This window comes from Cynocephalus volans, chromosome 17 (assembly GCF_027409185.1).
Source record: "Cynocephalus volans isolate mCynVol1 chromosome 17, mCynVol1.pri, whole genome shotgun sequence".
NCBI lineage: Eukaryota > Metazoa > Chordata > Mammalia > Dermoptera > Cynocephalidae > Cynocephalus > Cynocephalus volans.
The window spans coordinates 37221085-37240730 of NC_084476.1; the positions used below are offsets into that span (position 1 = coordinate 37221085).

A 19646-nucleotide genomic window follows, 5' to 3' on the forward strand; every position below is an offset into this window, starting at 1 on the left:
GGTGCGAGTCCCCACCCAGCATCCACCTACATAGGTTCATCTAGCTCCTCCCTGCTAACCTCGAGTGCCATGTGCTCACCAGCAGTCCCTTCCAATTCTGTCCCCTACTCCTGAGAGTGGCGCTTCTCCTGGTGCTTAAGCTGTTGTATTGGGACAAAAACCCAGGTCCTCAGGCTCCACAGCTTTCTTATTGAAGGAGCCGTCTACACTCGTTGACCACTTCCTGCCTCACGGTGCCCGTAGCCCAGTGCCATCTGGCATCCACCCTTCCCACATCCCTATTCTCCCCAAAGTCACTCACTGTCACATTTACAAATCCAGTGGCCACTTCTCAGTCCTTAACTCACTGGGACTTTTGGCAGGATTGAACACTGTTGACCTCACCGTAGGGTAAGCTAACTCTACTGCTCACCTGGACTCCAGACACAGCCTCCAAACCAATCCCCTGTGTCCATGTTTGCTTCCCCCATCCTCTCTCCACTCAGTAGTCAGGGTGATCTTTCTGGAATTCTAACCTGACTAATGCACTTCCCATTTCTGCTGGATCCTCTCAGACTCCTCGTGTGGCTCCCAAAGGCCTCTGTGGTCCTGTAGGCCTCTCCAGCCACCTCCCCCATCCCCAGCTCACGTCTGACCCCTCGCGGGAGCAGGCACACAGCGATTCTTTAGGTTTCCATTGGTGACCCCAGGTTTTTGCTCCTACTGGCCCCCTTCCTGGAACACCCATCTCACCCCCATCTGCTAGGCTTCTTCTACTCATCCTCCTGGGCTCGCCTATGACAGCCTTTCCCCAAGAAGGCTTCCTTGACCCCAAGTCTGGATTCTGGGCCCTCTTCTGTGCTCCCAGAGCATCGTGTGCTTCACCGATTTTCACTCTTATTCCCGGGAACCAGGTCTATCCTATTTACCCTCAATCCCTGCAACCAGGCCTAGGGGCCACCACAGTGCAGCACAGCGCTCTGTAAACATCGGCTGTCACTACACGCACTGGCCCCACAAGGCCATCACTCTGCACCTTGCAGACAGATGAGGAAGGCCAGTGACTGCTCCCATGTGAGATGCCCCTGTCCCCCAGAAGCAGGTGAAGTGGACCTTGCACTCGGAGCTACTTACTGGAGTGACGTCCTCCCCGGGGCTCTGAGTGGACATGGACAGCGTTGGCTCCCCAGTGGGCACACTGCCAGCCTCTGCTTCCCTGGCAGCACTGGTGGGCCCCTCGGCTGCCTCTGCTGCTGTTCCTGCTAAACCCTGAAAACAAAGACAGCACAAGAGACCACGTCACTGGGTCCTTGCCCGGATCAACATGCCCGTGACTGGAGAGAACAGATTGCCTGGGCTGCTCCAACAACCTGCACTTCTGTGGCTTCTTTACCTCAGACACTGTCATATCTATGATTTCACTCTAGCTCCATGACAAGAGAGATCGCCCAAGCACCTAGGTCTTGTGTGTGATTCCAAGCCTCTGTTTCACCTCCAGTGACAGGGAGATCACTGTTCCTGGGTCTGTCTGCTCCAGCTCTCGATGCTTCTGTGGAGACACATCTGCCTCCAGTCGACCGCCCCATGTGCCTGTCCAGGAGCCATAAGCTCCGTGGCTCTGCCCGTGATAGTGCTTTAGAGACATGCAGGCAGCACCTCCATCCTCCACAGCCTTCCCCAGACCAGAGACTCCTGCTTCCTCTCTTTGTCTGTGACTCAGTTTCCTTTGGGAAATGCACGGGCAGATTCTCTGAAGGTTACACAGTAATGGGGAAAATGGAAACAGAGAGCAGCTTTGGCTGCTGGTGTCATCAAACTGACTGTTTTATCTTTGTTTTCAAAAGTTTTTGTTTTTTGATTTTTTTTTTCCTGCAAAAAAAGTAGCTCTGTTGAATACTAAGAGCACTAGCTCGATTTTGTTGCTGCAGGACTTCTCAGAGCCTATGAAATGAGTGGAGTATTTCCCAAACTTATTTGACCACAGAGCCCTTTTTTTATATAATGCATGAAATCCCTGCAGAATAACTGTTCCAATATCAGTTAGAGGAGAGATGATGTCACGGGATGTTAAAATGAGAGCCTTTCTGACTCAACATCAGGTAAGCCCCAACATGCAAGTACAACTCCACAGGCAACGGGAACCTCCACAGGCTAAAAGGAGTGGCCAGGCCACTTGTGGGGCATGCTACCAGACAATGAAATGACATCATCTCCTCCCTCGGGCTCTCTAATAAAAGGGTTCATCCTGGGGCTGAGTGACAGGAGAGTAAGAATTCCAGTGGAGGGAATCTTCAGTGTGCTGTGTCTTTTCTTCCTCTCTCCCCACCATAAACCATTGCGTGAGCTGGATATGCATCCTTGGAATTTGGGAGACATCGGGACTGGTGTCTGATTCTCCCCAGGGAAGACAAAAGGTGGAAGTAGGGAGTCATCTAGATACAGAGTCTGGAGAAGGAGGTAGAAGGGGAGGAAAGGTGAAAAGTGGGGGAGGGGAGGGGACGAGCATGAGGAAGAGAAGGGGAGAAATGGAAAGGGAAAGAGGAGGGAGAGGGGAAGGGCAAGGGAGGAGAGAGGGGGAAGTGGAGATGGGAGATCTGTCCTGCAGTTGTTTTACTAGAGATAGACAAATATAATCCCTCTAAAGGGAGCCAGCTAAAGGCATCTTGAAATGAACCCCACCCAAAGGACCATGCACAGGGCCAGGGCACCCCGCAGGGGGTGGAAACCCAGGCAAAAGTTATAGGGCCAGCAACAGAACTGCAGTCCTAGATCCTCTGCAGGAGGACCTCTGAGAAATCATAAAATCCCCTCTGGAGAAAGTTCCAGGATCAAGCATCTTCCACACCAAAGGCCCAGACAAAATTTGACCAGCCATGTACAACTGTGCCCTTTGCTCCAAGTGGGTCAGACCCTGCAGATGCTAAAAACAGCTGCTATAGGGGATGGGGAGGTCATGGCAAGTGAGGCGGAGAAAGAAGTAAGAAAATAGGGAGAAAACCCTTAACCAGTCTTCCCTTCCCTGGCAGATTCCTGGTCTGCAGCAGACCTGAGTATAGAAAGGGAGAAATCATATTTGTATTTTTGTCAAAGTTTTGATACTGTGGTGCACTGGACTTTTAAAATACCTGTGAAATGGACTATTACGAGATAGTGACTGGGAATGCTATGAGAACTGTCTGCGTTTTCATCCAGGACGGGGAAAGGAATGACTGGCACTGTGGGTTTTAGCAGGGGCCATTGTAAGAAAACTATGTCTGCTTTAATTTTGCACCCTACTGCATTTCAAAAACTGGTTTTGCAGGTGTAAATGCCAATTACCAAGCAATAGTGTGGACACACCTGCAGTTAGTCTGATTCTGTCCGGGAGGGGGCTCAAAGACCAATGAGGCTGTGCATCTTCACAACCCAGCAGGAGGGAGGTGGTGACCGTGGTGAGGATGGGGCATTCCTCACCAAGCAGGTGTGAGGACCACCTGGCACGGCCTCCCTCCCCCATCCTGGAGCATCCCTGGAGAGCCTCTGGAGCCCTGGGACTCTTGCCTCCTCTGTCTTGATGATGTTCAATGAAAACCCCATGGTTCTCTACTGTGCTCAACAAAAGTCACCATTAAGTTTGAAAAAAATTAACATGTTTACTACTGACAGCAAAGGAAATTTACCGTTCACTCACCATTTCTTCAGTGACATCAAGGAGGGCCCCATCACCTGAGCCAAGGTCAGTAACGGGGGCACCATCCACAGTAGGAATCCCCTCCAGCGTGTCATTCAGGACCTCACCGGACCCTAGAGGAAGCAGGCATTCTGTCATTACCAACAACATTTTGCAGTCTTGAACTGCACATGGACAAAAATAAGGTATCTCTTCACCTGTTAACTTGGGAAGATGTTCATAATACCGTAATACAGAATGAAGAGGAAAAATCCAGGTTGCAGAACAGCACATGAGGCAAGGTAGCACAGCACGGTGGTGTCCATCACCAGTGCTGGCACCACCTGCCAGCCTGCAGTCCTGCTCTGCCACCTACCAGGAATGTGGCCTGTGGCAAGGTGCTTAGCCTGGGCCTTAAGTTCTTCATCTATAAATGGGGACTATAATAATTCTTATCTCATAGGGTTGTTTTGAGGATTATTGTCACAAGGATTAAATAAGTTAATGCAAGAACAACATTGAGGACAGCCTCTGGTATAAGGTAAACAACCGATAAATGTCCATTGTCAGTGTGGTTCTGTATTGTATTTGTGAAATAGAAAAAAGCTATATATGAGTATACATGTCTTATCATTATCATATATATATATTTATTATATAACACATTCATGAGTATAATTACTAGAAACATATATAATACATAAAAGTATGTATGTATATGTGTGTGTTTATATATTTATATACATACTTGGCTAAACCACAGGGCTTAATATTGGTTTTTTCCAGTTAGGAGGGTAAGAAGCAGAGGAAACTATTATTTTTTTGGTTCATACTACTGTGCATTGATTGAATTGTTACCACATGCACATATTTCTTTAGCAATTTGAACAACAAATGGAGTCCTAAAGCAAAGAAAAAGAAATTATACTAACATGAATGCATGCCTGTTATGGGCTGGGCCTGGTGCCACACGTGTTCCATGCACTCCTGCGTTTAATCCTCCTGCTCGCCCATCTGTCCCACCTACAAAGACCCATTCACCACCTCACTGCCGGTGGGCAGAGCCTGGATGGGAATCCCACGTTTTCAGTCCAGCACTGTCACCGCATGGCAAGTGCCCTGCCCTGATTCGCGCATTAACACCTTATTAACCCCGTGGTTCAGAGGAGGACAAGGTCTCCAAGAGAGTAACTGGTTGGGAACGGCCCTGAAGCCAGGTCAGGCTGTCCCCGGGCCAGGCCCTGTCCACAGATGCTGTGCTCACGCATGTCCCACAGTCACAGCAGTATTGGGGCCTGCGACGAACTCTCCAAAGGACCCTGCGCCCCCACGCGGTCGAAGGCCTGAGCGCTCGCGCCCTCCCAGCTCTGACCACAAGGCGGTGCTGTGCAAGCGGCCGGCGGGACCCCGGGCATGGGGTCTGGAGGTGGGGGTGGCCCCTTCCACCCACAGGATAGTGTCAGGGAAGCTGGGAATACAAACATGAGGGGACCTTCCCTCGCCAGGGACGGCACTCGGGGTGCAGGGCCCATTCTCCCACCATCTGGGCTGTCTACCCCAGAAGAAGAAAAGGGACACTTCAGCCAGCCCGGTTGTCTTCGCTGATGCCAGGGAGCAGGCGAGCCGTGCAGTGATGTGAGTCCCAGTCTCCACCTGGATCTTACCTCCTCCGTCTAGGAAAGCCCTCGCCCTCTGCCCTGCCACCTCTGCCCGCTCCTTGCCCCTCGCTCAGAAATCCTAATTCCACCCATGAGAGCAGCATTCGCAACTCATAAAACACTTCCACAGCCGCAGCCGCGGCCAGTCCTCTCAGCCACCCGGAGGCAGGGATTGTTAACACTCGCAGTGGACGGTTAAGGAATCCAAAGCTTGGAAATGTCCAGCAACTTGCCCAGGCCGGCAGCAAGTAGCTGGGGAGCAGGGCTTCCTTCCAAGCCGTCTGCGTCTCCGCCCCACCGGCAGTCTTTTTACAGAAACACCCTGACTTTATTATGACTGTATTAAATTATTATACAATTTTGTCTGTCCAGTACTCTATACCTTCTCTCACCCACAGACCTCTCAAGTTGAGCTGTTAAAATAACATTCACTAACTGATGGCAGAAGTTAAAAGAATAATGATAAATATTATTGTAAAAGACTTGTAAAGTACCTAACAAGTACAATAAAGAAAATAATCATCCTTAATCCTACCACCCACAGATAACTGCTCATAACATTTTGACATATATCATATTTAATATGTGATGTGTCTAATACACACACACTGCTCTACATAGCTCTATATAAATAGATATAAATAACATATATTCAAAATTAGGGTCATAGCACACATAGTTCTGAAATCTGCTTTTTTTGGTGGAATACATCAGAAGCATGTCCCTTGTCGTCAAATCTTCTGCATCACCAGTGTCTAGGCTGTAAGTATGAATGAAATAGAATTTGCCCGACCAGTCGCTACTGCGGGCGGCTGGGGTGGTTTTTGCTACTAGGAACGGTGCTGCTAGGAGTGATATTGTACCTACGTCTTGGAGCTCTGGCCTTGGCTGTAACTTTGGTCAGAAAGGGCCGCCCCGCTGAGACAAGGCAGAAAATGCTGGCGTGAAGATGTTACACACACCGCTTAGGCTGGGCACACAGTAATCTCAGTAAAAGGCTCTGTGTATGATGGCACGTGAGGACTTGCCTTGCTCAGGGCTGCTGTGCTGGACGATGCTGAAGTTGGTGGTTTCTGAGGTCCCCTCAGGTACAGGTTCACCAGACAGCTCCGTGTCTTCAGAAGGAGAGGATGAAGTGGGAGGTGTGTTTATGGGTGTAACTTTTGGTTCTTCAGGCTGAAGGGAGGAAAAATGAGACCCAAAAGGATTTACTTGGCCATAAAGCAGAAAAAATGGCAGTGACTATCATTGGAGAAAATAATATATCCACAAAGTGCTGAATAAACCCAGACTTGGGTCAAATCCCAGCTCTCCACTTATTAGCTAAGTTCTGTTGGGCAAGTCGTGTAACCTCACTGAGCCTCAGCTTCCTCCTCTGTAGAACGCGGACAACAATATCTACTCAAAGGTAGAAAACGCACGGAAGTGCTCAGCACAGCTTTATCTTTAGTGCACAAAGATCCCATGTTCATTAACGAAAAAACTGCAAATGCAGATGAGCAAAGAGAGAAAACAATCAGCGTCAAAACCAGCACCTGGAGAAAATCACTATCCATGTTACTGTGCTGTAAAAGCTCCAGGGTGGAGGCAGCAGGGAAGGCTTCATGGCGTTGGGCCTTGAAGAATGAGCAGAGTTTCAGAAAATGGGTGAAGGGGAGAGTTGGTGGAGGTCGAGCAATTGGGCTTTGAATAAAGTGGGTAGGGAAGGTGAGGGTTCAGGAAACACAGGAGGACAAGGTCATGGCAGGCTGAGCTCTGCAACTCAAGGTGGCCAAGGCTGGGTTTATATGAAATCATTGATTCTAGCCCATTAGGCAAAAACTTCTTTCGGTAAACTCCCAACAAGGCGGTCACAAACCCTTGTTCAAGGACAGAATATGACTCTGGTAAGCTGGCCCTCGGTGATGAGAGTGAGGTGTCCTGCCTCAAACACATGGCTATTGGTTTTTAAGAGTCAACGTGGATGGAGAGCCAGTGTGGCCTGTGACTAAATAGGAATGTCAAGTCTTCAGACTTGTTATTGCAAGTGTTAGGATTTGCTGAGCCCATACTCACATCTACACACTCAGATTCACTCACTCCACACTTGTCTCCTGAGGCCCTACCAGGAGCCAGGTCCTTGGCTGAGCCCTGGGGACACAGAAATTAATTCATAAGACAGTTTGTCTGCCCTCAAGTGTTGGGCTGTGGAGGAGGCGCAGACCCAGACTCAGACACAACTAACTGTGATTAATAAGACGCATGGGAGAGCAGAAGTGAGAGCCCAGTGCGGGGAGGGGGCCTGGCAACACTGGCCTCCGAGCAGAGGATAGGCTGGATCCCGAAGGATAAGTAGGAATTTGCCAGGCAGAAAGGGGGTGGGGAAGGGCCCTCCGGGCAAACAGAACTCCAGCATGGATTGAGGGCAAGGTAAGTGCTTGCTGTGTTTGGGAAACTGGGAGCCTTTGGGCATGGTTAGAAAGGGGGTCCTGGCTGCGGATCAGAACCACCTGCAGAGCTTTTCATCAATACTGCTGCTTGGACCTCCCTCCGGACCTACTGAGGCCCAGGCAAGAATCTTTTTTTAAAGACTCCCCCACTACTCCCCCTGTCCCATGCACATGCTTACTCACAGGTGACTTTGATGCACAGCCGGCGCTGAGAACCATCAGGGTGTTAATTTTAACTCAGCATAGATAGAACTTTCAGGAAATGCAAAGATATGTCAGCAGAAGTTGACGCAGCAGGAGAGACAAGAATGGGGTAGCAGGGACTCCAACCCTAAGAAGGCAGGAGGGGCTGACTTTTTAAGTCCCTGACTGCTCAGCCATTGGTTATGGATGTGTCTTGGAGGGTGGCAGGCTGGAAAGGCTGGGGATGGAGAAGTGAGATTCATTCCAAGAAAGAAGCCAGACAGAGAAGTGGGGGGACCGTCTGAGAAGGGAAATTCCCTATCCTGGATCGGTGGCTGCTGAAAAGAGCCGCAGAACCTTTCCAGGAGTGATCAAAGCAGGGAGTCCCCACCTCAGGTGTGATGTGACTGAGAGCACCCTGGACCTGGAGCACAAGACCTGGCTTGGCCACCTTCAGGCTGGTGGCCTCGGGCAATGCTCTCCACTGCTCTGTGTCTCAGTGCCTACTTCTGTGGAATAGATCCCAAGACACCTCTCTGAAACAAGACTAAAGGGAATGTAAACACTTGCGAGAGCAGCAAGTCCGGCCTTGATGGACGGTCCATGTGGAAGGGTTCTGATGATCGAGAACAGATGAATTAGCATCAGGACCAGCAGTCCAGGATCTCCAGGCCCAGAGCCACAGCCCAGGGGGAAATCCTCTTAACGACTGAGGGCAGCCACAAGGGTTTGGCATGGCTGGCAGCCCACGCCGTCAGCCAACCTGGAAGCAGGTGGCGAGGAGAGGGCCCCACGAGGAATGCAGCATCTGCACTGTGCCCAGTGCTAAGTCCAGCCCTGAGCTGGGTGTACCAATGCATTACCCCCCAACCCTCACAACAAACTGTAAGTCAACAGTAACCACACAGCAAGCAGTCACCACGAGCGGCCGCTCCCAGCCTGTCCAAGTGTTCCACACGGCCAATCCGTCTCATTCTCACACTACTCCTGTGAAGCGGGTGCGCTCCGTTTTAACAGAGGAGGAACCTGAGACTTGGGGAGTTTACGTTACTTGCTCAAGGTCAACAGCTAGTAAGTGGCAGAGCTGGGACTCACATTTGGAGGGACTACGATCTGCACCAGTTCTCTGAAAACCACTGAGAAAAGAGGGCTAAGGAATCTGGGAAAGAAAGTGTCCCCCCGGCTACCACGTCCATCAGATCACCAACAATTTTTCTTCCTCACTTCTCCAGACACTCAGGGGATGTATTTCATACCCTCTCTTGACTGCTGTGTGCCCCACATCTGCCCCTGCACCTGCAGCGCTGTAGTCCTGAGTAGGGGGCCCAGGCTTGAGTCCTGACTCCACCCCTGCATGACCCTGGCAGAGCCACCCGCTGTCCTGGGTGCCTGTTTTCATATCTGTACAATGGGGCAGATGCCACCTCCTTTGCAGGTAGATGTGGCAAGGAATGAGTGAAATCACGTACACAAAGGTGCCGGCACGCAGTCAGTGTGGAGAAATGCCAGTTCTCCTCTCCCCCATTTCTCTACCCCTGTCCAAAGCTGCCCAGCTCCACCACCCCCCTCCCAAGCTTCCCATCCCTGTGATCCTTTCATGTTCTCAAACCCCGCTTTCCTTTCCTGTCCCCCTCTTAGGACCACTTTGGGTTATTGGCATCTCTGCCTGAGTTGGCCTCACTGCTAGTTGTGAACTGGTGTACTAGGGGCAGCATCCAGCTCAAAGGCCCAAAGGACCCCCACTCTGTGTCCTGCTGCCTGGTGCCTGGGACATGCCAACTGGGTGACCAAGGGCTGATGGACACACGGATTGCAACACTACCCAGAGCAGCCACCCTCCCTGCTCACCGAGTAGGTGTGTACCTTGGACCCTTGATTTCCTCCATCCCAGTTGCCCAAGAATCAGCTGCAGTCCTGGGGTTGGACTTCTGCAACACCGCCCAAGCCATGATCTATTGATGGGCATCAGGAGACCCATGCTCTAGACCAGCTCTGCCCATGCACCCTGGGCCAGTCTCTTCCCCTCTCTGGGCCTCACTTTGCCCATCTGTACAAAAGGCAGTTTTCTGTACACCTCTGTACAGAAAGAGGCAACACACGAGTCCTTACTAGCACTGACAGACTATGGTCCTTTTCTGCAAGCACCCACACCCCTGTTGCCTGAGGTCTATATTTATAGCCTCTGCCTTATTTCCATTTCCCTGCTTTCTTCTATCAGAGATGAGTTTACAGAGTGAGCCAGACCAGTTGGGGAGACTGCTGGAGATTTTCTTTGTTCAGTGACTCAGACGTTGCTTGCTGTTTTCATTAAAAATGGGCTCCTTGGTATCCCCACAGTCTGACTCAGCCTTCCAAACCACATCCTTGTCTTGGCCACAGAGTGGGTTCCCAGGAGGTAGGAGGCCTGAGCCACTGGAAGGAGAGCCACTAGGGCCAGAAGCCAGCTCCTGGCGGGGGGACTCTGCAATTCGAAGAGGGGTGGTGCCCTCTGCTTTCACAGCTAGAGCCCCCAGCGAATGGAACAACAGCCATCCTTCAGGGCCACTTCCTTTGTGCCAGGCACTGGGCTGAGACCTGTCCCCACACTGCCTCCTCTCTCCCCCACAGCAACCCTGTGAGACAGGACTATTGTTATGGCCTCTCTGTGGAAGAGGAGCTGAGGTTCAGAGAGGTTGAGCAAGTTACCCAAGGCCACAGAGCTGGAAAGCAACAGAGCACGACATTCGCCTCTGGACAGCCCTATCATGGCCACAAGCACAGGGCGGCACTGAGGTGACTGGTGTTCCAGTTCACTTGGGGAGTCTGCAAAGTGCCCATGGGCCAGTACTCTCCTATCCTCCCCAGATGAGCCAGCAACTAAGATCTGAAAACAGGGATGTCAGGCCTGGGCTCTGGGCACCCTCCAGTAATTCTCAGCCCCCTGAAAGCTGACCAGCACCCCAGTACTCACCGGGGCTTGAGTGTAGGTGACAGCTTCTAAGATCTCAGCTACTCTGTCTGTCTCCTGAAGCCCACTGGCCTCTCCTGATGCCTGTGTCAAGACAAACCATGCCAAACACCGGGCAGAGGGTGAGCAAGTTATATAAGAGCCTGACAACTGGGAAAGTCATAAAAACCGAGAAACTGACTCCTGTGGAGGAGCCATGTGCATGTGTGTGTGTGTGTGTGTGTGTGTGTGTGTGTGTGTGTGTGTGTGTGTGTGTGTGTGTGTGAGAGAGAGAGAGAGATAGAGAGACAGAGACAGAGAGAGAGAGACAGAGACAGAGACAGAGACAGGGTGGAGTTGAGGAGACATCAGGTGTGTGCAGTATGCATGGTTGGTTATTCTTTTTGTTTCCTTCTGCATTTTATTGCTTAAACAAACAAAAAACACAATCATTTTACAGTCTCTCTAACACATCAACTTTCATTTTGTCAGGGTTTCCTTCACGCTCCCAATCTCTGCAAGGCTGTCTTTAGACTCACATTGGGAACTATGACATCAGAAGTATGACTTCCTGTTGTTACCCAGTCTTCATAATCAGCCTCCTTAAGGTGGCCCCAGAGCCTATGTGCTATGACTTTGTAACCAATGGTTCTCTTGGGTGGTTTCTGCTTTTCTGGTGTTAATGGCAATGCAGAGATGAACAAATGACTACTCGTAAAGTTTCCCTTCTCTCAGCTTTCTCTGAATGCCAGGCCAGATCGCAGGCTCAGGTGCATTCCACCTTTGAGGGGCTTTCCAACACCCCCAGTCCGCTGAATCTGAGTTTGAGGACCTCCCTGTGTTTCCACCATACTCAGCTCTGTCACTGCCTTTGGGTATGTAAGCGTGTGTGAGCAGCTTGAGGTTGGGGACAGTTCCCAGTTTATCCATTTATCTCCAGCATCCCCAGGCTGTCACCTAGCAGATGCTCAGTAAGCCCTGGAGGAAGAGGGAGGGAGGGAAGACGGAGCCATCATTTTTCCCAGCCCACCACCCCATCCCCAACTTAGGAACTGATTCACTTGCCAAGCATAAAAGCTAAATTTAAGTTAGTTTTTATGGGCACTGACACCCAGAATATCTTAGAGTTTTAACTTTGATTTTAGAATCCTGACACCCTTTCTTGGCAGGAAGGATGAAAACCAGGCCACTGACTGCCACAGCCCCAGGGGAACCTAACAACTTATAAGAAGCACCCTCCAACCCCCACCGCCAAAGGGAAGTCTGAAGCTCTTCAAAAAAGTGAAATAAAGCCAAAAGCCCAAAATAGGCCTTAAGGCAGCGTTTGCCAAGATGTGAGGTTCTAGAAAGTCCATGACGTTGGGGCTGAAGAATTGCCTGGGCACCCGTTCCTTCCTTGGCCTGCTGGGGCTGCAGGACCCACTGTGGGGGCGGGCGGCTCACCGAGGACTCATCGGCTTCACACAGCTCCTCAGGAGTCCTGGGGTCAGGGAAGATGGTGAGCTGCTGTATGGAGCCCTGGGGAAAAGCAGAGAGGTCAGAAGCCACGCTTTGCTCCTCCGCAGCACAACTGCCAGCAGAAAACACGATTGTTTCTGTAACAGAGAAGAGCAAGGGAAAGGACAGGCAAAAGAACACGCTCCCTGGGGCCGTGACAAGGAAGCCAAGCTATCTCTTAGCCCACTCTCAGTTGGGGCTCTCCTGGGGCCATGTAATACAAATGCCCTTAGCTGGAGAGGTCCTTGGAGAGGCCTGTGCTCCAAGTGTAGACTCACAGAGAAGCCTCCTGTCTCCCAGTGCCCAGCTTGTTGGCCGCAGGCCCTGAAATGCATGTCTCCCTCTCCCAGAAGGTGTACTTCCCCGTAGCTGGAAGCTTCTCGGCTGGATGGCCTCCTCCCCAGAAGAGCTGCCTCCAGCCTCTCTGCCTCCACTCCCGCCCCCTCTCCCCACACCAGACAGCTCATTCTCCACGAGGCCCCCAAAGTAAACCCGAACTCCACCCCGTGGTGCTGTCTTGCTCACCAGCGAGGTATCAGTAAATACATGTGCTGACTAAATGCATAATTATAATAACAGCGATTTTCTTTAGAATGGCTTATTCAGAAAAGCCCATTTTGATAGTAAAGTCAGTTTTCTGATTTTCCTTTTTTTTTTAGGGCACATAGTCCAAAAGAAGAGAGAGAAGCTACTTCTCACTCCAGTATTCTAGCTTATTCTACTTTTGTGGAAATTACTTAAGTGCAATCAGCATCCATATCCAAAGATAAAATCATTTAAGGATATGACAAACCTTATTCTTCCTTATAACGCCTTTAAATATACAAAGTGCTTTCACATAGGTTATCTCACTTGACTCTACAAGCCTGTGGGGTAGGTTTTCTTATCTTCACTTACAGATAAGAAAACCCAGAGAGGCTCAGAGGTCCTGTCTATAATCAGCAGGCTCAGTTGAAAACTGAGCACTGGAATCTAGGTTTTTGGGTTCTGGGCCTAGTGTTCTTCCCACCAGAACATGCATGTCTCTTGGAGGACATAAGAATAAAATAATAACAGTAACAGTTGCTCCTATTTATTGCATGATGAGCCTGTGTCCATCGGCCACGCTGATCTGCCTGGAGCAGGACTTTGACTCACAGTGAATCTCTCCAGCCCCGTGGCTCCTGCGCTGCCCACGAAGATTCCTGCACTGGGCTCAAAAGCCAAAGCCCGGGAGGACCGCTGGAAGCGGATGTGGCTGTGCTCCTCGCAGTCCACGAGGAGCGTCACTTCCTCGCCCTGGACAATCACGGCAAAGCGGTTCCACTTGTGGGTCATCACGGGCACCGAGAAGGCAGCAGCCTCGTGGGACACGCGGGAGCCAGGCTCCGTGTAGTAGAGGATGACATGCTGGTGGCCATCCTCCACGCCCGACAATCGCAGGCCCAGGTAGATGACCTTCTGGAAGGCATCAGTAATGGCAAAGAGCGCACCGCCCCGAGTGCTGCTGGGCTTTACTGTGACGCTGATGGCGAAGTCCCTGAAAAATGTGGGTGGGATGAGGGTCCTGGCTGGGCGGCCGACGTTGGCACCAGGACCGAAGCTGTAGGCCGGAAAGCCACCATAGCCCGTGACAAAGGACACAGATGAAGGCAGCGGGACACCAATGAGCTCTGTGAGGTCCAGGTGGCCCTGGGCAGCTGACTCTGCAGGGAGGGAGAGGGAGGTTTATATTCACACATATATTCTACTACTCTTGGAAATGAGGAAGAAACAGTCACAGAGGAAATGGCATTCCTCAGGCACCGCATCGAAACTGGAGCTTCTAAATCGTTTTTCAAACGTTTTGGACAACAACCCACAATAAGAAATGCAATTACATTGTGACCCAACGTGCACATCTGTATGAATAAATATCTGTAACACCAAAACAAATGTTTCCTAAAACATTATTAACTTTTAGTACTCACCACGCACTTGAATACTTTCCTTTCCATTTAATTATTCTTTTTCTCTTTTATTTTATTAAAAACATGCTGGAAATAACCTACTAAATTGATTTCATTACCCACTAATGGGCCATGCCCCGCAGATTGGAAAACATTTGCATATAATTCCTAGAATATTCCTAGAATGTGTAATGTTCCCCCATCAACTTGGAGATTTCTTTCTCTCACCCTAATACCCGATAGGTTTGTTTTGTTCTATTTTGAATGAGGTCTATTGTGTGTCTCAGGGTGTGGGGGGAAAGCAGGGACGAAGTGAAGTGTGCCCAGACCTCAGGACAACTGAAATTTGCATCACCGTCATGGCCCTGTTGTCGTCCCATCACCCACATTCCCTGGGCTCTCACTCTGTACCAGGCACTGCACTAAGCTCTCCACACTTGTGAGCTCATTTATTCCTCACAGCACTGAGGTCAGTACTGTTAGCCCCATTTTACTTCTGAGAAAACTGAAGCTTACAGAAGTTAACAAATTTGCTCAAGCTCCATGCAGGGTTCAAACCCAGAGCATCTGACCTCAGAGTCTGTGCTCTTAACCACCACCCCTTGCAGGGAGAAATGATAGAGCTCCATTATGGTGGTTTGGAAAGGACCCCAGGCTTGGGAGCCTTGGTCCATCCACCTACTGTCCCAGGAGAAGGTTGCAGGCTGGCTGTGACATACACCCGTTCCTGAGATGATGTCCAAGGTAAGGCAGGTGCCAGAGAGAGGTGGGCAAGACCACTGCAGCCAGGGCAATGGACACCCTTTGGAAGTGAAGCCAGATACTGAAGATTCAGCCAGGTGAGGGGTCCTGGAATGAGTGAGGATCAGAATCAAGCAGTGTTCTCCCCGAGAGGCCAGAGGGCAGGGTAGACTCACCCGGTGACTGCCTGGGCTGCAGCCAAAGGCCAGAGGCCCATGAGAACCTGAGTGGCCTCCAGGGACTTGGCAGGTTGGTCTCCAGAGAAGACCCAAACCACTCGAGGACACCTCTAACTAAAGCCCTACCTGAGGAATCAAGCTTGTTTTCCAGTTTACCCAACTTGCCACTGTCTTACTAGACAAAGTAACTAGCTCTGTGACCTTGGGTGAGTCACTTAATCACTCCAAGGCTGAGTGTCTTCCTCTATCATATGAGGCCATAGTATGGGCTCCAAAAGAATGATTGAGACCATCCATGTAACCCCCTGGTCCATAACAGTAGTGATACAATAGACATTTGCTGCTCTTTATTTTTATTACAACCACTCGACAAACCCTGCGAGGTAGATGGGCAGGGATTATTGCCCCACTGTGTTGACAAGGAAAGTGAGGCTGAGATGCTGAGATGGGGGCCAGTCTTTGAGATCCCTATAAAGGATACCCAAACCGTATTTTTCATACATGATTATACTTAGCCCTTCAGCAGCCCTGGCAAGTAACTGCTATTATCCCATTTTATAGGTGAAGAACTGAGGCTACAGAAGGTGAAGTGCCTGAGGGCGCACAGCTACTAAGTGTCAGGATGTCTTCGAGGAGTGGCTGGGCTGACTTCTGACTGATTCATTGCTACGGCCTCGCTAAGATGGGGGGTCTCTACAGAGTTCTGGTGGGGCTCAGCCTAGTCTGCCTACCATACCAACGTCCCTCCAGCAACCAGGAGGATGGAGCCGAAACTCTGGGTAATCCAGGAACTCAGACTTCCCATGGAAGGCGTGCATGTTTCCAGAGGGTGGGAGACAGAGAGACGCCCTGAATGCTGTGCCCCCACCCCCACCCCGCAGCACTCACAGATTAGCCTGCCCCTGGTCAGCAATTAGCCTGTGCGTGTGTTTGACACACAGAGACATGATTATTATGAGACATTCAGTCGATACAGAAAAGTATAAAGAATAATAAAAGCACTTAAAATTGGTTAAAATGGCAAACCTTATGTATATTTCACCACCACAACAAAAAAACACAAGTAATACCTCATAATACAAAGGGCTCACACATGCAAATGCCCAATGAGTGCTGAATAGCATTAACATCTTCATCATCATCATCATCATCATCATCATCATCATCATCATCATCATCATCATAGAAGCCATTCCAGTTCAGAAAGGAATCTCTGAGGTCACCCACACAACCTTCTACCTAAGATGTGTTAACCCTGCCCTGCCCAGTATGGTGGCCACCTGCCACAGGTGGCTACTGAGCACTTGAAATGGGGTCTTCTCAATTGAGATGTGCCATAGTGTAAAATATAAATTGGATTTCAAAGACTTAGTTGGGAAAAAGACATGTAAAATATCTCATCAATAATTTTTATATTGATTACATTTTGAAATGTTAATTTTGGAAAATATTAGGTCTAAGTAAACCATTATTAAAAAATTTTGAAGAGTTATTTGAAAAACAAGCATGTGCTCACCACTCCCCTTGAAAAAGAAAATATCAGTTCAGCTGAAGTGCTCATGAACTCACTCCAGACCTCTTCCTCTGTCCATGCCCCAGAGGTAGCCACTCTTAGGAATTTGGTGAATTTGTATGTTTACTGCATGAATATGAGTCTCTCACAGAATGCAGAACCACTGTGCATGTTTCTAAACCTCATATAAATGCCGGCATGCAGCATGTATTCTTCTGGCACTTGATTTTTTTTTTCCACTCAACATTGTATTTTTGAGCTTTATCCTTGTTAAAACATGACTCTGGTGTTATATTTTTCACAACAGTAATGTATAAATAAATCAGAAAGGATTGATTCACTTTCTGTGGATGGAAAGTGAGGTTTCTATCACTATTACAAACAATATGTTATGGACTCCTTTATATATGTTTCCTCGTGCTTATCTGTGCAGGTAATTCCACCTCCTGGAGGTGGAATAATTGGATGATATGGGTATGCGCACCTGCAACTTCACTAAATGTTGCTAAATAGATCTCTGAAGCAAGTGTGCCACTTTACATGCCTACCAGCAGCATGTTCTTGCCAACATTTAGGGGAGGCAAAAAGATGCAATTTGGGAGCGGTCCACGGGACTTCTCAACTATAGTGATAATGTTTATTTTTAAAACTAGGCAATAGTCAAAAGAAGAATTTGTTGTATTATTCTTTATAACAAATGTCATGGAAATATTTCACAACAATTTTCATGAAAATGATTACCCCCACCACAACAAAAGAGCAAATCTGATCACGTTGGTGCCCTGCAAAGAAGCCTTGCATGGCTACCCATGGTCCTCGGTGTCAGGGCTGGCCAGGCTGCTGCTGCCTGGTTTGAGAGGACTATTGCAGTTTGGACCCGGCAGAACTCCTTACTCCCAACATGCCCTGATATAGTCCCCTGAGTGTCCCATGCATTCCCACGTGCTCGCACCTCTACTGCAAATGCTTTCCTTTCTGCCATCCACCCCACCCCAGTTATTTTGCCAGAATAACTGTGCTCGTCATTCAAGACTCAGCCCCCACCTCGCTTCCCCTGAAATCTCTTGTTTCACCTCCCATTCCCACAACGTCTCCCCCCTGGGCTACATTAAAAGCCTTATGATATGCACTGGGATCCCCCATCTTAGCCCCCTACACACTGCATGTCACTGGTTAGGTCATTTGTCTGTCTTCCCATTGGACCATGAAAACAGGAACCACACTGTTCATCTCTGTGTTCCCAGTACCCAGCCCACTGCTGATGAATGAATGAACAAACAACTGAATGAATGAATGAATGAATGAATGAATGAGGTCCAACCCCCTCATTTTACAAAAGACTAAAACTACGTTTAATAGAGGAAAAGGGTTTGCTGGCCATGAACTCAGATTTAATTTTCAGTTGAATGCTTGTCCTCTCCAGTTTGCAACTTGTTTTAAGAGAGAAGTTAATTTTAAGTAATTTGGGTGTAACACTCAAACCCAAAAGGCATAAGTTAAAAGACTGATACATTTGGTTAAATATGACTACATAGAAATAAAAAAGTTCTGCATAGCAAAAAACCAAATAATAATAATGATAAACCCCACAATGTTTAAAAAAAAACCCAAAAACAGGGGGAAATTGCTACATATATCACAGACAACAAGCTTATTAAGATGCAAAGCAAATGAATGAACAAGAGAGCAACAACCCAACAGAAAAATGGGCAAAGAATAAGAAATTCTATCCATAGTAAAAGAAGTTAAAATGGCTCTTATGTGAAAAATAGTCAGCTTCACTCATAACGAGAGAAATAGAAGTTAAGTTTACAAAGAGATACCATTTTTCCCCATCAGATTGGCAGAGATGAGAACGTTGGCTAACGTGCTGGATTGGCAAGGGTTGGTGGCAACAGGCCCTCGCATGCATTGCTAGTGGGAGCGTAAATTGGGACAACATCTGTGGGAGGCAATCTGACAACATTTATCAGAATTACAAATGCACATGTACTCTCTGACCCAGGAGTTATGCTTCTATGAGTTTTTTAACAGAAAAAGTTCCATATGTGAAATATAAAGCACGTTCAAGAATATTCATTGCAGCATTGTTTAAAATTTACCTAAATGTCCATCTTTGGAAATAGTTAAGTAAATAATAAATTATAATATATCCATACAATGAAGCCTTTCAAAAGATATGATTCCTTAATTACTAATATGAAACAATCAACAAGATGTTATTAAGTAAAAACAGACAAAAAAAATCAAGGTTCAGAATACAACTGTTATCAGTTGGAAATACATATACTAATACATATTAAATATATAAAACATATTTAAATATATATATTACAATATCTCTAGAATGCTTCCCAAGAAACTGGGGCCAGAGATTGTCTCCAGGGAAGGAAGCTTGTGGCTGGGGGACAGAAGATTTTCTTTTCGTTAGATGCCCTTTTATACTTTTTCAATTTTACACCATGTGCATGGTATGAAAAATAAAGATATTTACATAACTTTAAAGACATTAACTGCTTGCCTTCACTTTTTGAAATTATAAAATCTATTTTTCTTGCTTTTCTTCATTCAGATATAGCCCATCTTTGCACAGAGAGAGAAAAAAAAGAGGAAAAAGAAATAGAAAGAAATGCAAACATCTCACTGAGATTTTTCTTCCCTCCACAGCTGAAAGATAAAAATACAACAAAACCACAAACACCCTACTGATAGCTCTGTTTTCCTCATTTATCTAATCAGTGAAAAGCTTTTCCTCCAGTCCCTCTCTCCGTTCTACTGAGAACAGGAGGGGGAAGCCCCTTTCCAGTGGAATGCTCCAGGTTTGAAAGAATTCCTGGTTCCACAGGGAGTAAAGGGGCCAGAGCCTCATAACCAGTGGCTTATTTCCAACTGATGTCCTTGGGGGTTCCAGGGTCAGGTGGGGGTTCAGGGGACCTGGGAGGAAGGGGTTGAAAAGTCCCCACT

At 48.4% G+C, this 19646-nt stretch overlaps 1 protein-coding gene across 1 annotated transcript in view; it reads right to left on the reverse strand.

Moving 5' to 3' along the window:
• The window catches only part of COL15A1 (collagen type XV alpha 1 chain), a 105127-nt gene that overhangs the window by 54573 nt on the left and 30908 nt on the right, over window positions 1–19646 (reverse strand). Inside the window, exons 3-8 of the mRNA XM_063081849.1 lie at window positions 13459–14006; window positions 12268–12342; window positions 10849–10929; window positions 6315–6462; window positions 3650–3762; window positions 1114–1248 (exon numbers count right to left, since the gene is read on the reverse strand). Coding sequence (XP_062937919.1) covers window positions 1114–1248; window positions 3650–3762; window positions 6315–6462; window positions 10849–10929; window positions 12268–12342; window positions 13459–14006 — 1100 coding nt within the window. The remainder of the gene's footprint in view (window positions 1–1113; window positions 1249–3649; window positions 3763–6314; window positions 6463–10848; window positions 10930–12267; window positions 12343–13458; window positions 14007–19646) is intronic.